The sequence below is a fragment of the Malus sylvestris genome, chromosome 15 (genome assembly GCF_916048215.2).
Source record: "Malus sylvestris chromosome 15, drMalSylv7.2, whole genome shotgun sequence".
Classification (NCBI taxonomy): domain Eukaryota; kingdom Viridiplantae; phylum Streptophyta; class Magnoliopsida; order Rosales; family Rosaceae; genus Malus; species Malus sylvestris.
The window spans coordinates 7198443-7217497 of record NC_062274.1 but is presented as its reverse complement, the minus strand read 5'-3'; the positions used below and the strand labels follow the sequence as shown (position 1 = coordinate 7217497).

At 37.5% G+C, this 19055-nt stretch overlaps 2 protein-coding genes across 2 annotated transcripts; both read left to right on the top strand.

The window, feature by feature from the left end:
- Positions 1-946: 946 nt before the first annotated feature.
- Positions 947-3960, top strand: LOC126604629 (uncharacterized). Its single transcript, XM_050271919.1, has 2 exons — positions 947-1234; positions 3044-3960. Exons 1-2 carry the CDS (start codon positions 1067-1069, stop codon positions 3584-3586), a joined length of 711 nt encoding a protein of 236 aa, XP_050127876.1. The 5' UTR covers positions 947-1066; the 3' UTR covers positions 3587-3960.
- A 5058-nt stretch (positions 3961-9018) lies between these two features.
- LOC126606050 (glycosyltransferase family protein 64 C3-like) lies at positions 9019-11163 on the top strand. Its single transcript, XM_050273517.1, has 2 exons — positions 9019-9121; positions 9453-11163. Exon 2 carries the CDS (start codon positions 9549-9551, stop codon positions 10572-10574), a length of 1026 nt encoding a protein of 341 aa, XP_050129474.1. The 5' UTR covers positions 9019-9121; positions 9453-9548; the 3' UTR covers positions 10575-11163.
- The last annotated feature ends 7892 nt before the right edge of the window (positions 11164-19055 follow it).

The window sequence follows — 19055 nt, the reverse complement described above, 5'->3', positions numbered from 1 at the left end:
TTTGTAAACTATATGATATAGTTGTTGATGATTGAATTATTACTTCAGTGTTGATTAGGTACTTATTTCCTATTGGTGGCATGTACATCACATAATTTGCAAATGTGATCTAATTAGTCTACTTATAGCATTACTTGAAACAAAAATTAATTGACAATTACACCAAAAATCCACTTGATAATTTTATACACGTATCCAAGAATATGCAGTTTCATCATTATAAGTGGTTGAGTTGCCCTAGTTTTCTTAGAAATATATTAACAACCCAAATTTTGTTTAACCCTCTTGATTCTTTTAATTAGTCTTAGTTATTTTTTATTGGGATGCATGCCAAGAATACTTGGTGCTCATAGCAATATGGGAACTTATTACTTCAAAAGGCAAAACATACAAGATACTATGCAAGGATTTGAGCCATGTTAGTATGTTACTACTATATATTCAGTCACACATGCAAGGATTGAGTACTATACAATTTCAAATTCAGAACCCATTTAGCTTTCTTTTGTGACAATTCAGCATTTGCGTCCAAATGCCGATTACGCATACCTCACCAGTTGTGAGCAACTAACAAAGAAACATATCTGGACTATACATCCCTCCAGATCGCTTACATTCTATACCAAACTGGCGTATCGGGTTCTGACAAAAATTCCATGGAAAAAAAAAAGCAAAAAATTCTACGGGAAATTAAAAAGAAAAAAGTCAACAAAAAAAAAACATGGGACAAAGAAGGTTGGCAGATTGGAAAATAACGCACATCCACATTAAGCTCATATCTGTAATTTAAAATTTTAGTGGGTGATTTGCTTTCCCTACTTTAATTGTTCGTTCTGTCCTTGCTGCCCATGGATTTTTTAGATTGTGCACTGTATTGCGCATTTAATCAAGTCCACATTCATTTCCTTCTGTAAACTTATTATATATAGCTGCTGAGTGCTGAGGAGTCAGGAACCTGAGTGGAGAGAGTTAATAATATTATAAGATCTACTTAAGGAGCAGCCAAAGCCCTCAACAAAGAAAGGCAAAGAGAGAGACAGAGTGAGAAAAACTACGAGAGAAAGAGATGGAATGGAGAAAATGCTACTTGGATGTCATTCTTGTACCACTAGGGTTCCTCATGACTGCTTCGTATCATGCTTGGTTATGGCACAAGGTTCGGACCGACCCACGATCTACCATCATCGGCATAAACACCAGCGGACGACGATTCTGGGTCTCGGCGATGATGAAGGTACGTATAACACGATTAACTTGCATACTATGCTAAATTATCGTAGAGGACGGATGAATTTTAATTTGCTTTAAAATTGTTCGTATCATCTTAACCAATCAATAGTTGATACAAAGAGAAAAATCTACAAGTTGTGTGCATGCATTTAAATATAAGGAAAACTAATGAAAATTGCTTGAAAACTTTGAGTTTTAAGGACAAAATAAATGGTAAAGTGAATAGTACCAATATTGACTTTTTAGTGTAAAGTACCTGGAGCTTTTCGTTAAAGTTCTCATAAATATATTCTAATTTTACCGGATATTCCTATCTGTGTAGAATGTTAATTAATTATCACTTAAAAACATATGTTGTACGAGTTGTGATGTTCATGTTGTTGACAGTCGTAACATGAGAAACAGTAAAAAAGAGAACGAACGGTACAGTCCTCCAACCTCTATGTTATCTTATGCAGCTATCTTCACTATGAAAGCATAACAGATTAATTAGGTTTAGTTACATATTAGCCCCTGCAATTCTTCAATCATAACTTCCTACCCATTAACATCTTAACAATTTTTATTTTATACGTAAAACAAACTAACGTAATTTGTTCATTACAATTTTTCTATACATTTTAGCTAAAGAAAAATAGTTATGCTAATCATAAACAAGAAAGTTAGGTCCATAGATAAATAGTAGGTGCATTATATAGGGAGATGATTTGTCTCACACCTTTTTTGTTTCTCACACACACATCTTCATTTCTGATCATCAAATTAAATAAATCAAACGAAAACAACGAACTCATTAAACAAGTACTCTAACATATAGATAGATGCATTATTTTGTTCAATGTGGTTCCGACTATAAAGCTCAATTAATAAACACCTGTGTTATTTGTGTGCTCTCCCAGATGAAAAATAATATATATATATATATATATATATATATATATATATATATATATCTTTCATATTATAAATAGGTACATTAGTATGTTATAAAAGATGATTAACTGTGGTCTGCCATCTATAGAGTGATCTTCAAAAAGAATGTTCCATTTGAGTCTTTGATCGTCCAAATTAAATATACGTAGTTTCCTTAATGCAGTTTATCAAAGCACAGAATGATACCAAAACGTAAAGAATATGCACATTTCATTGCTTTAAAGTGAGAAGTAACAAGCCAAGCATACAAAAGGTGGCTTATTTGTGGGGACCTAATCTTTCGTTTATCATTTTTAGCCACGAGTAAAATCTTAAATAATAAAAACCATTTAGAAATGGTTTCTTGCGCATCGCATGCTTCACTTTTATTTTATGCTACGGAATTAGTATATTACACAGTAATTTAAGGAGATCAAAGTGACCAACAACATTATGTTGGATAAGTGAGATTAATTGCATGCCACCATGCATATATTCTTTCTTACACTTCACGAACCCACTTAACTCCTATATATTGCATCACATGTTAACTCCAGCATTGTGTTCTTTCTTTTACACTTAAGTTGAATTCTCTCGCCATAACTTAAATAAATTTAGCATAAAATATTGTTGGTAGAATAAAGCTTTAATCATTAAAAAAATGTTTATCTTTTATATCAAACCTTTAATATTATGTGGCTGCAACTTAGATATTGATAAAGTTGGTCTTATGCAGACATTCTGATATTATTCGTTAATTGTCAATCTTATTTATTGATATATGGTTTCAGATTTACAGTCCATAGTATTAACATAATATGTAAGATAAGTGAGTAGTAAATAGTTTTAACTTGTCGATGACTAAATGATTACATGTTTTTTTTTCCCTTATCTTTGACAGGACAATGAAAAGAAGAACATCCTGGCCGTCCAAACCCTTCGTAACACGATCATGGGATCAACCCTAATGGCCACCACATCAATCCTCCTATGCTCCGGCCTAGCAGCTGTGATCAGCAGCACATACAGTGTGAAGAAACCGCTCAATGACACCGTTTACGGGGCACACGGGGAATTCATGGTTGCTTTAAAATACGTTACCCTACTCACAATTTTCCTCTTCTCGTTCATGTGTCACTCGCTTTCAATCAGGTTCATAAACCAAGTGAACATCCTAATTAACAGTCCACAAGAACCCACGTCGTTGGTGACTCCAGAGTATGTGTCTGCGCTTTTGGAAAGGGGTTACTTGTTAAACACTGCGGGGAACAGGTTGTTTTATGGAGCACTGCCTCTCGTGCTTTGGATATTTGGACCAGTTTTGGTGTTTTTGTGTTCTGCCACGATGGTGCCTGTGCTTTACAATTTGGACTTTGTGTCTAGCAGTAGCACTGAAAAGACAAAAATGGATATTGGTAATGAAAATGGGGATGCATTTGTATGAATTGGGCATAGTCGTCCAAAGTGAAGATGGTGCGTGATTCAATCACGGCTGAAAACATTGTGCAAATTAAATCCAAGAGTTGTCAACACCTTGTCGGCGCCTCCTTTACTTCATCTCCCTTTGCCGTGTCCTCAGCCGTGGCATGCAAGAGAGGTATAGAGAGAAGGGAAGCCATCATCTGGGCAAGAGAGAGAGATGGTCCACTCCAAAAAAATTTGGACTATAAGTTGTTTTACATATGTTATACTTCCGTAAATTTGATAAAATGATCAATTATCATATGTTTGGTTTGGAAAGCTGAATGATCAATCAATATGTTTAAATTGGGGATGGAAATAAATTTAGATTGATTACTTGCAGAAATGCATTTCTAACACATGTGTTACATGTAAGTTTTTCTCGCCTGAACAAGTTGACAACCATAAGTAACTATTAAAAATAGTTCAAAACGAAAGGATGAGACATTGGATCTTTCCTTCCAGCCATTGCCTCATGTCTTCCATCACTTCTCAATTGTTATGGCGACAGAGGACGATTTCATGTGTAATCATAAAAAAAAACTTTGATCCACACAGATACGATATATGCAGAACCAACTTAAAAGGAAAACATAATTCATCCTTAATTAAACTATTTAGCATCCTGAGAAGTCATTACACAACAGATTAAAAGACATTATCATTTTTCATTCATGGAACATATAATTGCTCATATATAGTGGCCCACACGAGGACGAAGAAGGCTTTCAAGCCAAAATCACAGAGAAACAGCTTAACATGACGACCGGCATGCTTCCACTTTTGAAGAGTTGAGAAATTTTCATCTTCATCTTCATCTTCATCTTCACCAGCCACCAAATTCATCCCATGTAGGGCGCCCTTAACCCTTGGGAGCTATCTTTCCAGCTTCTTCAAATCGTACATGGTCTCATCATGTTTCAGTTTGCGGTTAACGTAGGCAAACCCCTTCTTATAAATCATCACTAGAACTCGAACCGATAACAAAAGATCAATAGTTAGCATGAGCTTTAACTATAAACTTGTTACTGAACCCGAACAAAATTAACGCTTGTATATCCCATGTAAAAAAGTTGCAGCTTTATATATAGCGGATTCTAGAAGACGCATGAGATCGAATCTTGGTTGTGTCAGTCTCCCTTTCCACCTCCGTGGTTTTGTTCTGGAATTGCTTCTTTAACTCCCTGAGGACTGTTGAGTGTTGAATATATCACTGCCAACTCATCTCTGCCAGCTCATCAAAACAGTTGTAAAGGATTGGATGATGTAATAGTTAGTTGAAAGAATTAGTTAGTTCTCTAGTCAGCTATATATAGCTATTGTAAATATATAGTAAAGTGAGTTCATTGAGTTTAATACAAAAACTTCATTCATTTCTTTCTCACAATTCTCTTCTCTCTGTAAAACTTCATTTCTTGATTTTATAATTGTTCATCTATGCTACTTCTCCAATGTAGTTAACATGGTATCAGCGCCATGGATTCTGGTGGTTCCGTTTTTCATTAGATTTCATGGTTTTTCTAGTTTTATTTTCTCTTCAGATTTTCTTCAGAAATTTCCATTACTTTTTCGGTGCTTCCGCGATTGTTCTTGGGTTGATTTTTCGGCGATTGTTGGGTTAATCTTCTTTTGCCAACTACATTGTACAATATCGAATTTGGGGTTCTGCTTGTTGTTTGTGAAAATGTCTAAATGAAACTAAATGCCGCGAGGAGATCGGAGATCTGGAGATTTGGTTCTTTCTTCTTGGTGGTTTGCTCAAATCATTGTCTGAATTCTTTGGTGGGAAGCCATGGTTGCTGCTGGTCGGTAGATTGATTGGTTTGCTTCCTTAGCGTTATTTGGGTCAAGATTGAAGTTCTTATCAGGTGTTCATCTTTCTTGTGAATCTTTCCTGGGATATTAGTGCGATATTTGGGATATTTTGACTCAAGATTGGTCATTACTTCAAGATTAGTGTTTGTGATATTTGGGATATTTGATTTGGTGCACGATGTCTTGGAGATCGATTCCGTCCAGGTTAATTTGCTGAGTTATGCTGATGAGTGTTTGTGAATCTCAATCCATAATATGTGGGACTAAGTCTCCATTGCAACAGTTGACCCCGCAGAGTCATGTGCCTGATCAGGGGAGTTTGTTAGGGTACTAATTCTTGTAAAAGGTTGAGACTTTGGGAAGAAGACGACGATGCATGAGAATGTGTGGGTGTGCATTCTTGCATTCTGGCATAGCCAAGTTTATGGTTTGTACAAAAATGAGAAGTGTAATTTCTTGTTCAGAAAATTCTTATCTCCACATATATGGGTTGCAAGGTGCTGGTTTCAATTCTCAGCAGCTTGCCATTGTTTCCGATCTTTGTGAGTGGAGTGATGTTGCAAGAAATGGACAAGGAAACTCTCCTGAAACTGGTAGTCCCATTTCAGTGCATCTTAGGCAAAACAGTGTGTCGGGGCAAAGCAGAGAAACAAGCAGCAATGCGTGTTTATTAGATTCAGCAAAGGTTACTGGAGCGAGTGTTCAGGTGTTAACTGAGCAGTTGTGCAGTATATTCATTATCACAGCCTATAATGTCGAGTCTAACCAACTCAGTTGTTAGCATGAATCTACTATAAGTCCGGTTATACGATGAAGTTTGAAGAAATTGTTAACGGTAAAACCCACGAAGGGTAATTACGTGATGTGAGTAAGTAAATCCCACGAAGGGTAATCCTACGTAGATGTTGATTTTCAATTGTTGAAATTGTGAAGGCCGATGCCATTGTTCAAAGAAGTTGTTATTTGGTAAAATCCACAAAGGGCGATCCCGTGGTGCTATAGTTAAGGCCGATGCCACACTATAGTTTGTTAATTTTCTGTTTTTATAAATATTAAAGGCCGAAGCCAAGTTGAATGAGATTGTTGACGGTAAATCCCACAAAGGGTAAACCCGCAAAAAATTGTTATAATCGACATGAGGGTGTGTTACAACTTTACAAGAGGTTGTTCTTTGAGTCTGTATTCTATTGGAAACAGAGGCTTCTGCATACAAAATGGTTCCATAATCTTGCTGAGTATGTTGAAAGAAATATTAGAGAACATTTTGTCTTTGGAAGATTGTATCTGCAAAAGTAAATTGTGATGATAATGGGATGAGCAAAGAAAACAGTAGCTACAAAGTATGGATTTAAGTTATGAATACCTGTCAGTTTAGTGAGCAAGTAGCATCTGTGCAAATAGCATGTTGAGTATGGATACCTGTCAGTTTGAGGAAGGTGCAAATCATGCAGTTGAATGTGATTTGACTGTTACAGAAACCCAGGAGAGAGTTGAGAAGAATGGGGTTTTTTGGTGCACTTATGGTGAAGAAAAATGAAATTTTGGAATTTGATATTGCGGTTGAGAATTTGAGAGGTGCAATGGTGCCGCATAAAGATTGTCGAAATTATACCACTCTCCACTCACTTTCCGGATACAAAACCAATGGTCCTGCAAGTGACAGCTAAATGCATTTTCAAGCTCGGGATCAATCTGCAGTGCGTCCATTTGTCATATTTCAGTGTTTGCTATTTGAGACACCTTTAAACAACAAGAACAGATGATTAATTGATGATGGGAGCAGGGCTAGGAGTACATGGACAAGAAGCACTTCATAGTTTCGCATTTGTCAAAGCACTCATTCAATCTCAAACTGGGAAACCCAGTTGAGATTGAGGGGAGATGTTGAATATATCACTGCCAACTCATCTCTGCCAGCTCATCAAAACAGTTGTAAAGGATTAGATGATGTAATAGTTAGTTGAAAGAGTTAGTTACTCCTCCAGTCAGCTATATATAGCTATTGTAAACAGATAGTAAAGTGAGTTCATTGAGTTTAATACAAAAGCTTCATTCATTTTTTTCTCACATTTCTATTCTCTCTGTAAAACTTCATTTCTTGATTTTATAATTGTTCATCTTTGCTACTTCACCAATGTAGTTAACAAGGACGACGTTCTTGATCCTTGGTGTTTCTAACAATGCAAAACGATTGAGACGTGTAATCAAAAAATATATATTGGCATACAACAGTTAACAAGCGAAGCATGAAAGAATAGTTTGAAATATAACATTAGAAATGGCGAGTTCGATTTGGTTTCTCTAAAGTTAAACTATAGGTACACAAAAAACCGTTAAGTACAAAAGTAGTACAACTTTAAGATGCAACTCGAAAAGGTCATGGACGCCAAAACTCGAACAAAATTCATACTCTTCAGACTTACATAACATAATGCACATTTCAGTTTTTAAATAGATACTTTACCAAATATAAATACAAGATGCAACTATTCAACAAAACAATTGATACTTTACCAACAAAAAATTAGTGAGAATTAAGTGCACATTTCAGTTTTTAATTTATTTTTTATTTTTTATTTTATACATATGCACTTTTCAGCTTAAAAGCTAAACATCTGAAGCTTATCAAATCAACAGGCCCTGGATTCCATTTTTTGTTAAAAATGGGGACTAGTTGTAGGGCTTAATTCACATCGAACTTCAATAATTCGAACTGTCTAATTTCAAGTTACACTTTATAGATCATCTTTGTAAAATATTAGCCAAAACGGAAATGTTTGAGGCATCTAATTGAGTTCAAAGAAGTTAAAGAACAATATGTTTTAAGAAACATTGAAATTTCATCATGACAATCAAATGAGTAAATAATTTCGGATTTAATTGATTTTTTGCAAGAATGATTTATGAATGAAGACTTAAAAAAATAAACAGTTCGAGTTGTTGACATTCAATGTAAAATGGACCTATAACAAGTCCCCATCTTTTTTTACTTATGATCATCAAACAAAAAAAATACATGACTTAATAATGTGTTAGAGACTAAAAATAATGTCATCGAATTGAGCAACTCATTTGCGTTTGTCCTTTATATCTACTGATATACCTTATTTTTCTAAGAAGGGTTGTCATTTATGTTTTAGTTGTAAAATAGATCGAAAACGAAGATAAAGTATACATTCCATGTTTTGTAAAGCCGGCGTCGCTCGTTGTCAAAGCGCATCCTCGTATTCGTTATATTTCAGGTTTTGTAAAGTTGACGTTGTTCGTTAAGTCAATGATTTCAAGGTTCAGATGCGTTCTGCTTAATATTTGGTATGTTTCACTTATGAATCCACCAATACAATAACAGTTAGTTTGGCCAAGTTGGCTATTTATGTTTTTCTCGTGGATCAATCCATCCCTCTATGATCCATAAATCTGCTCTTGACATTTCCATTTTAATTCAAACCCTAAACCCTAATTAGTTACTAGCTTAGGATGATCTAATGTTGATTTCCCCCAAAACAAATCGATTTAGTTACGCGCGCCTTTTTCCTAAAAGGTGTACCAAAAAACGACATCGTTCAGGACTAGTTTTATATTTAATTAAACAAAATTTTAATAATAAAAAAAGTTCATTTCAAATCTGACGAATCCAATGCCCCAAATCGATGTTCTCCTCTTCTTCGCACCCCTAAATTCGATTCCTCTGCGTCGATTTCAGGTACTTCCGAATACAATCTCATATTTTGATTGCTAGCTTGATTAATTAATACTTTTATTTTAATTGTAATTTTTCTTCTACTTGTTTGTTTGGCTGTTGAGAAAATTTTATAGGAAAAAATATGAATTCGATTCTAGGGTTTCAGGGGCACAAATTTGAGTTTGGAATGAGATTCTAGGTTTTTAGTAGCCAAATTTACCCCTCGTATATCTTTCAAAATCCCTTTTTTAGCTTAGTTTTCTGTTTAATTTTGTAAAATTTTGTGATTCAAACTGGTATCTGTACATTTTTTTCCTGCTAGTGATTGATAATCTTGTTATTAACTTTTCAGAAACAGGTAGATTTTGTAATGTTCCAAAATCGAAAGGGTTAGGGTTTGGTTGATGCATAAATTCTTATGAGTTAGAAAAACTACAAGGCACTAGAGATGAATTCGTTGCCAACTACCATTGTGATTCTCATATTTTTATTCATTTTCTGCTCTGGGGGTGTTCATGTGTTATCTCTTCGTACACTTCCGATCGATCCTTGCAACCCTACAGCGCAACAAGACCCGCGAACTCTCATCTCGGACCAGCTAACTGTACTCATCAATGGCTACTCTGAGTCTCGCATCCCTCTCCTACAATCCATTGTCACCACATATGCAGCCTCTTCTTTGGTTTCATCCATTCTCGTGCTCTGGGGAAACCCTTCCACCCTGTCCCAGACCTTGTCCCAACTGGCTCGCAATCTCACGGATTCATCCTTTGGATTCAGTGGCATCTCTGTAATCCGCCAAGCATCGGACAGCCTCAATAACCGGTTCCTCCCCAGACCCGAAATTAAGACCCGAGCAGTTTTGGTCTGTGATGATGATGTTGAAGTTGACCCCAAATCCTTCGAATTTGCGTTTCGAATGTGGGGATCAAACCCAGATCGTCTGGTTGGGTTCTTTGTCAGGTCACACGACATAGATTTGTCAAGGAAAGAGTGGATCTACACCATTCATCCAGACAAGTACTCTATCATGCTCACCAAGTTTATGCTTTTGAAAAGCCAGTATTTATATCGGTACAGCTGCGCAGGACGGGTGATGGCCAGCATGAGGAAGATTGTGGATAAGGCGCAGAACTGTGAGGACTTATTGATGAATTTTGTGGTGGCTGATGAGGTTAATGCAGGGCCTATATTGGTAGGAGCCAAGAGGGTTAGGGATTGGGGAGATGCACGTAATGATCACGATGATGGTGATGGTGATGCACGACGAGGATTGACTGGGGAGGTTGCACAGGTGGGTTTGAGCAGTAGGAAAACGAAGCATAGGACGAGGAGAGGGGAGTGTATAAGTGAGTTTCATAGGGTGTTGGGGAGAATGCCTTTGAGGTTCAGTTATGGGAAGGTAGTCAACTCTGTCGGTGAACAAGGGTTGTGTCAAAAAGGAGGGAAATTGGTGTTTTGTGATCAATCATAGTTGTTTTTCTGGAAGAACAGAAATATTCCAAATATTAGAAGGATTGGAATCTCATAGGTCTTAAGTTGTATGATGGAGCACCCTAAACACATTTCAGCATAGGTGGACTTTCGAGAGAAGGCGCTCCAGCCGGTAAAGTGATGCTGCCACAGCACTCTTCAGTCTTTCTGTTTACAAGGCTAAAAGGTCAGGTTGTGTTTCTCGAGGAATTTTCTCTGCCTACTCCGCTGTTGATGGATGACCAGGCGGGCGCTATCAACAATGCCTTGGCGGTTCAAAGATGAAGCAAGATGAGGTCACAAGGTGTCCTGTTAACGAAACCGTGGAGTATTTCTTCTCTTCAAAGCTTGGCTGCTGATGGATCCTTTGAAGCTCGAAGAAAAACCGATACGCTACATAGATTACTCAACAGGTGCTGCTTTTCAGTATCCGAATCAGTTTGGCTGACAGTGTAAGAGTGCTTATTTTCGAAGATTAAGCACAGAAACTAGTGTGTTGTTGATTTATTAGAAAACAGTTAAATGAAAGTTAGATCCTACTTCTTTTTCGTATGTGGCGGGCTTGGGCCTGGAAGAGTAAAGGCTACTTTTGCAACTTTGTTGTTGTGTGATCTAATTGAATGGATTGGGCTGCCTCTTGTTGTAAAAGATCTAGCAAGCCGTATATACACCGATTGTTTCACCTGTTTACACGCAACATAATCACCAAAAAGAAACTAAAGTGTTTTTAAAATGAGTGAAAACGTTTTTTGTGAAATGTTTTTGAAACAAATCTTTGGTAAATATGCAAATGAATCGTAAAAAAAACACCAACTAATGTTTTTTTGTAGGAAACACTTCAAGTGATTTTAGAATGCAAAAAACATTCTCTAAAAACGGTTTTAGTCATTTTAAAAGGATTTCCAAACGAACCTTAGTTCTTGTCCAATGGCGATTCGGATTCATCTTGCCCATTAATAAATAAAACAAGAAAATGATAACTAGACGTAACCTGGCTATCGGTTACCAATTTACATTATAGTCCGAGGTTACTAAAAATCCCCAAAGTGCAATTCCAATGCATGAATCAAAACTAGGATTGGCTATAAATTGGTCGGTAGAATGCAATCAGTAAATCGCACGAATCCGGAAATCTGCTTGCCTGGAAGGGAAGCAACCAAATTCCCAATACTTTATGAAGCCCCAGAATTCGGAGCCAATAAAAAACCTTGAGCCTACTAGCCTTTCTTCAACACGACCCCTACTGGTTGGGCTTCGGCAACTTCGGCTGATGTCACTGCTTTACTAGGGCATATAGGGCTTCCCATGGAGGCATGGAGCACCCCATGAGACGGGCATCAACATTTGAAATCCCACATTTTTAAGGACCGAGGAAAACTGTTGTGTCGTTGGGCTCTCTCTTGTATCTAAATCACTTAATTAGATGAGTGAGCCGGAGTGTTGTAGACACAATAGAATATTATACCGCATTTTTTCAACGTAAAGTAATCAAGGGTCCCCAAATGCTACGTGTCTCTCATGGGCGCCTGCAATTTATGCATGCATACTTTGTTCTCTTTGAACCCGACTGATGACTCATCAAAATTGAGTAGGGAAATTTAAGCAGCCAACTAACTAACTTGTAGGGCACTCTCACAAAGGATAAGGGCCACAAGGTTGTGGGTATTGCGAGTTGTACTTGCGTGAGTTCTGATAGTAGCCAATGTAGTAAGATTATCCTACTCAAGTTTCTTTTCTTTATTCGAGGAATAGTAAAAATAGATAGTAGCCAATGTGGTCCCCTTCATGGCACCTTTATTCATGCAGGGGTGTTGGGACAACCTGGGATCTTTCCTTTCTCTGCAGTACCAACCGGTAACCCTGGCTCTTTTAAAATGAGGTTGATCATATTAATAGGAGCTTCAGGGAAAGGGTTAGTATCCACCATCATACTGGCTTGGGGTGAGTCGAGTAACAGCTTTCCCTTCACTATAAGATCTTGTACCCAATCTCTAAACTGAACACAATTAACTATAGAATGGTTGAAGGTATAATGTAGCTTACAATACTTTTTCCCCCTGAGTTCTTCTGGTTTGGGCATCTTTTTGGCATTGTCGGGCAATATTACTCTTGCCCGCACTAGTTCTTCGTAGATCTCAGGTGCCTTGGTCAGATCGAACGAATAACTCTGGTACTTGGGTGGTTTCATGGTGACGAAACCCCTGTCGTTCATTACGATCTTCTAATCTTTGACAGGTTGAACTAGCCCTTTTACCGTCAGTGGTTTGAAGGGTGTGGTCATTTCAGCGGCACACACATCTATGTTTTCTTCATCATGGCCACCCTCGTGCTCGGGCCTGGTTTCTCCCACTTCCACACGATGAATAGCAGCCTTGTTTTTTTAGAAATGAGGAACTTTGGAAGTGTGCTTCACTTGTTGTTCTTCTTGCAACAACCTCTCATACTTCGTGGCAGCAATCACCAATTCTTGCAGCTCATTAAACTGTGCATCATAAAACTTTTTCCTCAAAGGTAATTTCAAAGCCCTTTGAGAGATTGATATGAGCTGCGCCTGGTTGACGGGGAATTGGCATCTCATCCTTGTTCTCCTGAACCTCATCATGAAGTCCTCAGTAGATTCATGATCGTATTGTTTAACTTCCACCAGGTCATTGATGGTCAATTCTGGCTCTATTCTGTAAAATTGTTCATGGAAAGCCATCTCCATTTGCCCCCAGTTGGCAATAGAGTTGGGGGGGGTAATAGAGAGTACCATTGAGATGCTAACCCTGCCAATGAATTCTCAAACAACCTCAATTTGTAATTTGGATTGTCCTCATACGCCACACAATGATTGGAGAATTTGAAAATATGGTCCCTGGAGGACACGCTGCTGTCTTCACCTATGAATGTTAGGAATGCGGGCATCTTGAAGTTGAGAGGGAATGGATTTAGCTCGTCAATATATTCAGGATACGACTTTTGGTAAGTGATCCTGAACACTGGGCGAGCCCGCGGCCGAGCGTTTTGAGCCATTGTCCTTCTTAACTCAGCCAATTCCTCCCTCAGCTGCTGAGTGGCTAAATTATCATTATGACCGAGGATAGCAGATTCGATCTTCGGGCTCCGGTCGTTGCCTGCACTTGCTTCTCTCCTTGGTTCAGGCTTCCTCCAGTTAGTTCCTCCACCTTTATTAACCAACGGGGGTGGCCTATAAGGTGGGGGTTTATCTGAAGTGGTAGTGCCCTCATTTCCGCTAGTCTCTCCCATCATAGCTAGCATTCCGTACCTCGTTCTCTCTTGCTCGTTCTGCCTCCTATTATTAAATGATAATAATGGGAAGCTGGGAAACTCATTCTCCAGAACTGGCTATATTACCGGGCATTCAGGAACTACCTTCTTCTTTCCTCTATCTTTTTCTTCTTCTAATAGTGGGAATAGGGGAATGATTGGTTCGTTTCTCATAATATCTTGGCTCATCCCACTTCCCTGAGCCCTTTTTGGAGTAGAGAACTCCAAATCAAGTCTTCTCTGTAGATTCCCTGTTAGTGTACAGAGTCTGCTCACTTCTCTCTTGGTCTCTAAGGAGATTCTTTCCATGCTTTTTAGTACTTGAATCATAGTAGCTTGTAGTTCTTCACTAGTTCCCCTTCCTTGTGATCTCTCAGATGCGGTCGGGCTATCTAGGACCACTTGTCCTGATGGGGAAGAAGGATTTTCTGATTGATCTGCCATTTGTAGAAGACCTTCCTTCGGATTCTTTTTGTCAAGGTTATGGCTTTTCTTCTTGGACATGTAAGATCAAGAAGTATATATCCTACCGGGCGTGCCAAAACTATGTTCGCGTCAGGAATTTCCGTCGAGGACGTTTCCTGGCCGACGAGCACACAGCTCCCCGGGAGGTTAGCGCCGGTTGAGGGCTGCTGTCGGGCTTCTGCTTCACTATCGGGCTTTGTCGGGCAAGTCTCGTCGGGCAAGGTGTGTCGGGCAAGACTTGTCGGGCAAGGCGTGTCGGGCAATGCTGAAAGAAAAGGACATAGTTAACTTTGAAAGGGGCCTTGGTGGGGCCTTAGGTGTAGGCCTTGAGGCTCACAATCAAGGTTAACTTTTTAGGTGCTCAGGTGTGCCACTGCCATCTTCAGCATGGCAGATGTAAAATAGATGTCGAGTTTTAGTTGCACATATGTATATATCCGAGAAACCAGGTTAGTTATAACAGGTGCCTTTGTGGGGCCTTAGGTATAGGCCTTGAGGCTTCCTATCAAACTAAACCAGTGCTCGAACACATCATATTTGTTCTTTGTGATTGCAAGAATTTTATAACTATTATACTTCTGATTACCCGAGTCCGAGAGATAGAATGAACCCAAATAGGTGCCTTTGTGGGGCCTTAGGTGTAGGCCTTGAGGCTTCCCATTAGAATTCGTTCTTATACTCAAACTCTCTAGATCGCAGAACGGAATGAATCCAAATGGGTGCCTTTGTGGGGCCTTAGGTGTAGTCCTTGAGGCTTCCCATCAGAATTGATTCCATGTTCCAGCGTTCTATGATAATCATGATATAATAGAAATAAAACTAAAGGGTAGGTCAATTACTTGCGCCCCAAGTAACTTCGGACTTCTCGTTTATCAAGGACTGTCGTGGATGGGTTAAGTCCACATAAGGTTCTTTTTTTATGCCTTGAGGTCAAGGACTTTTAACTGATCAGATTTATATGCCCGAGGGCTTAGGACTTGGATCTGGTTTGAACACTGAAGATATATTCAAATCGGATCCAAGTACTGAGAAAGCCTTTCAATAATCATCTTACTAGAAATAACTTGAATATAACTGGAAATATACAACATATTGCTAGGCTTTAAAGAATGAAAAGACAAAAACAAAGCAAAGAAGGTCGGGCAAGGTTAAACCTTATCAGTTAAGGCTGATCATTTTGCAGGTTCCTATCTTTGTAGTTTTGTCAAAGGTCTTAAAGCTTAGGGAAAGAGGGGGAGGTAGAGAGAGATACAAAAAGTGAAACAATACTACCACAAGGTTGAACAGGGTAACAGAGCTATTACAAAGGTTTGAAGGAAAGGTTATTCCGCGAGGGATAAAGGCTTGTCTCGAGAGGGATGAATGCTTGTCCCGAGAGGGATGAATGCTTAGGCTGACTACAGCTTCGTTTGGAAGGCAAATCTGGCTTTGAGCAGAGTTTGTGCTTGCATTTGTTTGTTTGATTGAGTGTCCTTATTCCTGATTTCTCTTTCTCCTTATATAGACAATTCGGTTTGGCCTCCTGTAGCAGCAGCCTTGCCCGAATGCGGTTTGAGGGTGATGACTTATCAACTTTTTTACATGTAATGCCACCATAAAGTACTTTATGGGCTGTGTAGCTGGTCAGTCTATACCACTTGGCCCTTGGATAGGTAAGCAAGTGGTCTTCATGAATTGTATCAAGTCAGAAAAGGCCATATCTACTTTCCTAGGCTTCGGCTGGGCTTTATCTTCAGGCCTCCTGTTGGGCCAACCCCTTTCTTGAGCCCAAAGTTTAAGTTTTAACCTAAACAAGCCGGAGTGTTGTAGACACGATAGAATATTATACCGTATTTTTTCACGTAAAGTAATCAAGGGTCCCCAAATGTTACGTGTCTCTCATGGCCGCCTGCAATTTATGCATGCATACTTTGTTCTCTTTGAACCCGACTGATGACTCATCAAAATTGAGTAGGGAAATTTAAGCAGCCAACTAGCTAACTTGTAGGGCACTCTCACAAAGGATAAGGGCCATAAGGTTGTGGGTATTGTGAGTTGTACTTGCGTGAGTTCTGATAGTAGCCAATGTAGTCAGATTATCCTACTCAAGTTTCTTTTCTTTATTCGAGGAATAGTAAAAATAGATAGTAAGGATAAGCGTGAATTAAGCTCACTTGTTGAGGAAATGGAAATGCATAAGGGATAATGAAATGGAGTTGTGAATAAGTGAGGGCCATTACTATTAATGTGATTAATGTGAAGAAAGTACAAAACAAGAAACCCTACAACTCGAGCTGAAAAATTCAAAATTCAAACAAACAAAAAAAAGTTGCCCTAGACCCCTAGCCCTAAGTGAATCCAATTTTAAGAGATAAATGTTAAGGAAACTCTATTAAAAGTATGACTCTCTGTAAATTATCTTTAACTTCTTGTTTTTTTCATAATATTTTATAATAACATAAAAATTAATGTTAAACTGAAAAGTTGTAGAAAGTTCATAAAAATCTCAACTTAAAAAAAAATATCTTTAGCAATTTTCATTTTAAGAACTCGGAAGAAACCTCCTAGAGTAAGAAAGGCACTAATAATACCACGAGTAGAAAGTGGAGAATAAGTCAAGTTTTGGTGGTGAAAATTGAGTCCAATATTTCACCATCATGAAATCGAAAACTTGAGATGTTTTACTTTTTGGCCACTTGGTCATTTTTCATATGTGCAAGAAATTAGACTGCTTTTTTATGGTGGCTCTGACGTGGGGGCTTTTCTGATCGTTCAGCTTAAATAAAAAGTTAAGTGGAAAACGATCTTTTTACTAGAATTCGCGAAATTTCGTAATCGTGATCGTTTATGTATTGTACGGTTAAAAATTATTTCAAAATTTAAAATTTAAAATTAAATATAAATAGTACCTAATAAAAATTAATTGCATGATGTACGATGAACAATCACGATTACAAAATTCCTTGGATTTCCAGAAAAAAGATCCGACGAGGATCTTTTCCAAGTTAGGTATTACCTGGTCTTAAATAAAACTATATAAAGCCATGAAAAAGCAAAATCCAAAGCTCATTGCTTTACAAAAAAAAACTCAAAAGAAAGTGGAGGAGAAAGCCATCCCTTTTAGCAAGATAGTGTTATCCACACATTTATTTTTATTTTTTACACATCTCTTTTAATTTTCAATCGTTGAACTGAATAAATTGAAAAATATTAATGGTAAAAAATTAATAAGAATATGTAATAACTAGGTAAATATAAGTGTGCGAATAATACTATCATTTAGCAAGGCATGCAAAGCCTCCATCAGCATCTTTGTTTTTAGGTCGGTGCTTGTCTAAATCAAGCTTTCATTTGCTTTTCCACACTTAAACTAATCCTTAGAGATCCACTCTATTTACCTAAACATACCACTAAACCCTAGCTATATATGCTTTGCCTTCAAGGCATTAATTTAATTTAATTTATAGCTTTTGCATATAAAGATGGAAGATTACATAGTGTGATCTTTTGTTGGATTTTGACTGCATTTCATTACTGGCCCCTTTGTTTGAAGCTTATCCAAATTGATTAAGGAACATAGAGAGTCCTTGCTTTATTAAACTCCCTAATTCAAACTTTATATACGTGAAATTACAAGGAAACTTTATGAAATGTGTTTGGGGCATGGCCTAAAGTAGCAACTGTGCATCTCCATATTGGATCCAATGCCACGGGCATAAAGCAAAACACTTGTCCATCTATAATAAATGTCTTTAACACACTTGTTTTCAATATATTAGTCGTTTGCGCGTCCATTTGTAAATAATTGTGGTCCATTTGTAATACATCGACGATTTAAAGATGTTACAACCATATGAATAACTGATGTCAGTTTTGCCTAAAGTAGTGTCAAATTGCTAATGACATGCACTAGCTAGTGTTGTGATTAAGAAGGATGATGTAAAAGGCTAGGTTGTGTAGACTTAGGGCTAATTTGGTGTTGCTTAAATCATTTTAAAAGTATATTTAAAAAAAAAAATTTGGGGTTTTAATTGTGTTTGGTAAATGAAAAAAAAAACATTAATTTTTTTTTTCAAAATCATGAGTCTGAGGTTGGTTTGGTATTGTTGTGCTTTGAAAAAAAGCTGATGTGAGAATAAGCGGCTGTGCTGTGAAATAAATAAGCAGAGTGTTTGGTAAACTTTTTTATAAAAGTGCTTTTGAAAAAAAAAACAGTCTGATAGTGGGTCTTTTCATTAAAAGAGCAATGTAGCTCAGTGTGCTTTGAAAAAAAAGCCAGTTTTCCAAAGCTACAAATAGCAGCTTCAGCTTTTTCTTTTGATTTCAGCTTTTTCTCACATCAGCTTCCAAAATAAGCCATTTTTTTAGTTTACCAAACACCTAAAACCCTCATAGTTTTTTTTCATGGGTGTTTTTTTTTAAGCACCTCACTCCCAAACCATCCCTTAGTACTACAGTAAGGTTCGGTCCTCACTAAAGACGAGTTTGAATCATATATTGCTAGCTCATTGAGAAATTAAGCCCACCCTATTTTTCTTAGTGTAGATAATACCATTTGTTAAAAAAAAAACAAAATTAGTTGCAAGAATATTTGGGGCCACATATTTAAATTGGTTAGACTTACTATAATGGCAAGTCACCTAATAGCATTGTTAATTTTTATAGTGAATTATTGGTCCTTATATGTGTAATGGAAGGTCTAATTTATTTATTTAACCATTTTCACCATGGGACTATATTTAATGATGTCCTTTTAGAGACTTGGCCC